The sequence below is a fragment of the Colobus angolensis genome, unplaced genomic scaffold (genome assembly GCF_000951035.1).
Source record: "Colobus angolensis palliatus isolate OR3802 unplaced genomic scaffold, Cang.pa_1.0 Scaffold923, whole genome shotgun sequence".
Classification (NCBI taxonomy): Eukaryota; Metazoa; Chordata; class Mammalia; order Primates; family Cercopithecidae; genus Colobus; species Colobus angolensis.
In genome coordinates, this window is record NW_012123188.1 from 17,705 (window position 1) to 19,519 (window position 1,815).

Consider the following 1,815-nt stretch of genomic DNA (forward strand, 5'->3'; position numbering starts at 1 on the left):
TTGTTACATATGTATACTTGTGCCATGTTGGTGTGCTGCACAATATGTACATTTTCTATATCAGTGATTGCAAACTTGAGGACTGTTCAATGATTTTGAAAGACCCTCTGAATGGGGCAGTGAATAATTAGGATTATTATGTGAGGACGTTTTTGCTTATCTGTGGTGGTAGATATAATGAAAACTATACATGGACCTTTTGTGTGTGTGTGTGTGTTAGTGTATTTTATGTGTGACCCAAGACAATTCTTCTTCCACTGTGGCCCAGGGAAGCCAAAAGATTAAATACCTCTGCTTTCATTCAGTTCTTATCAAAATTATGGCTGGTTTGTTTGTAGACACTTATAAGCTTATTCTGAATTTTTATGGAAAGGCAAGGGACAAGAAAAGCTAAAACTATTTTGAAAATATAAATCAATGAAGTAGAAAGAATCGCTCTATATGATGTTAAGAGTTACTCTACGCTACTAGAGTCACCACAGTGTGGTATTGGTGGAGGAGTAAACACAGTCATCAGTGGGACAGAGTAAACAATACGAAATAGATGCACAAAGTGTGCTCAGCTGATTTTTGACAATGTGCCTACCTTTCCAAAATGGTGTTGGAACATTTGGACAGCCATAGTCTGCAAAAAGTGAACCTTGATCTAAATCTAATAACTTATGCAAATATTAACACCAAATGGGTAATAGAGTTACATTTTGTAAAGTGTTGAACTATGTAACTCTTAGAAAAAGCAATGTAGAAAGGAGGGCTAAGCAAAGGATTTTCAGACTTGACACCAAAATAACAATCCATAAAAGGAAATATTAATACATTGGCCTCCTCAAAGAAATAAAAGTTTACTCTGATATAGACCCTGTCAGAGAAAAAGACAAATTCCATGTTGTGACTGTAGGCTAGCAGGAGGGAGCCACATGGTGACGGAATGGGTCTGCATCTTGATGGTGCCGGTCGTTGCACAAATTTACGAATGTGAAAAATTTGCGTAGAACTACACACACACATAAACACACACAAATGAAGGCATGTAAAACTGCTGAAATCTGAATAAGCTCTGTAAACTATATCAACGTCAATTTCCTGTACTAGTATTAGGTGTGTGCAAATGTTATTTCAGTTTGCCATTTTAACTTTTGTGCCAACCTAATATGAATATACTATATTTATAGTTAACGCAGGATTGCAAGATGTTACCATTGTGGGGGACAGGATGAAGAGTACATGGAACCTTCCTGTACATTTTTTATGTAACTTTTTCTGAATATGTAAGTTTTTTCAAAAGAAAAATTTAATCAATGGATCAATCATTATTTAAGTTTCAAAAAATGGATGCTTACCCTTCGATTTGTGAAGACAGAATAGCATTCTTTCACTAGCACTGTTTTGATCATGTCGGGATCTGTGATGGTCAGCACAGGGAGTTGACCATCTTGCGTTCTGTGTGGGGACAACAGAGCTGATTAAACTTCACTAGCCCGATTCTGCAGCTGGAGCCACACCCAGGAAGCCAGACTTTGATCCTGATGTCATGTAACCCATGTCCCTAGTTGTACAACACACAGCAACCTTAGGTTCTAGTTCATTAGGGTGTGACACGCGGCAAGAGTCTGACACAGGAGCCACCCAAGTCTTCATACGATGAAGGGTAATGTGGCCCAAACAGGGAAGAGACATTGCAAGACCAAAGAGCTCTTTAAAGACATCATGGCTAGAAATGACAGTACAGCATTTGTTAAGCTGGATGGTGCATACGTGGGTATTTCCTATGCCACTCTCCATAATGTTCTATATGTTTAAAATACTTCATTATCA

At 38.0% G+C, this 1,815-nt stretch overlaps 1 protein-coding gene across 1 annotated transcript in view; it reads right to left on the reverse strand.

Moving 5' to 3' along the window:
* LOC105504512 (cytochrome P450 3A8-like) overlaps positions 1–1,815 on the reverse strand; it is a gene marked incomplete at its 3' end in the record, with an annotated part of 17,178 nt that overhangs the window by 10,334 nt on the left and 5,029 nt on the right. The window contains exon 2 of the mRNA XM_011931971.1: positions 1,341–1,440. Within this exon, the coding sequence (XP_011787361.1) occupies positions 1,341–1,440 (100 nt within the window). The remainder of the gene's footprint in view (positions 1–1,340; positions 1,441–1,815) is intronic.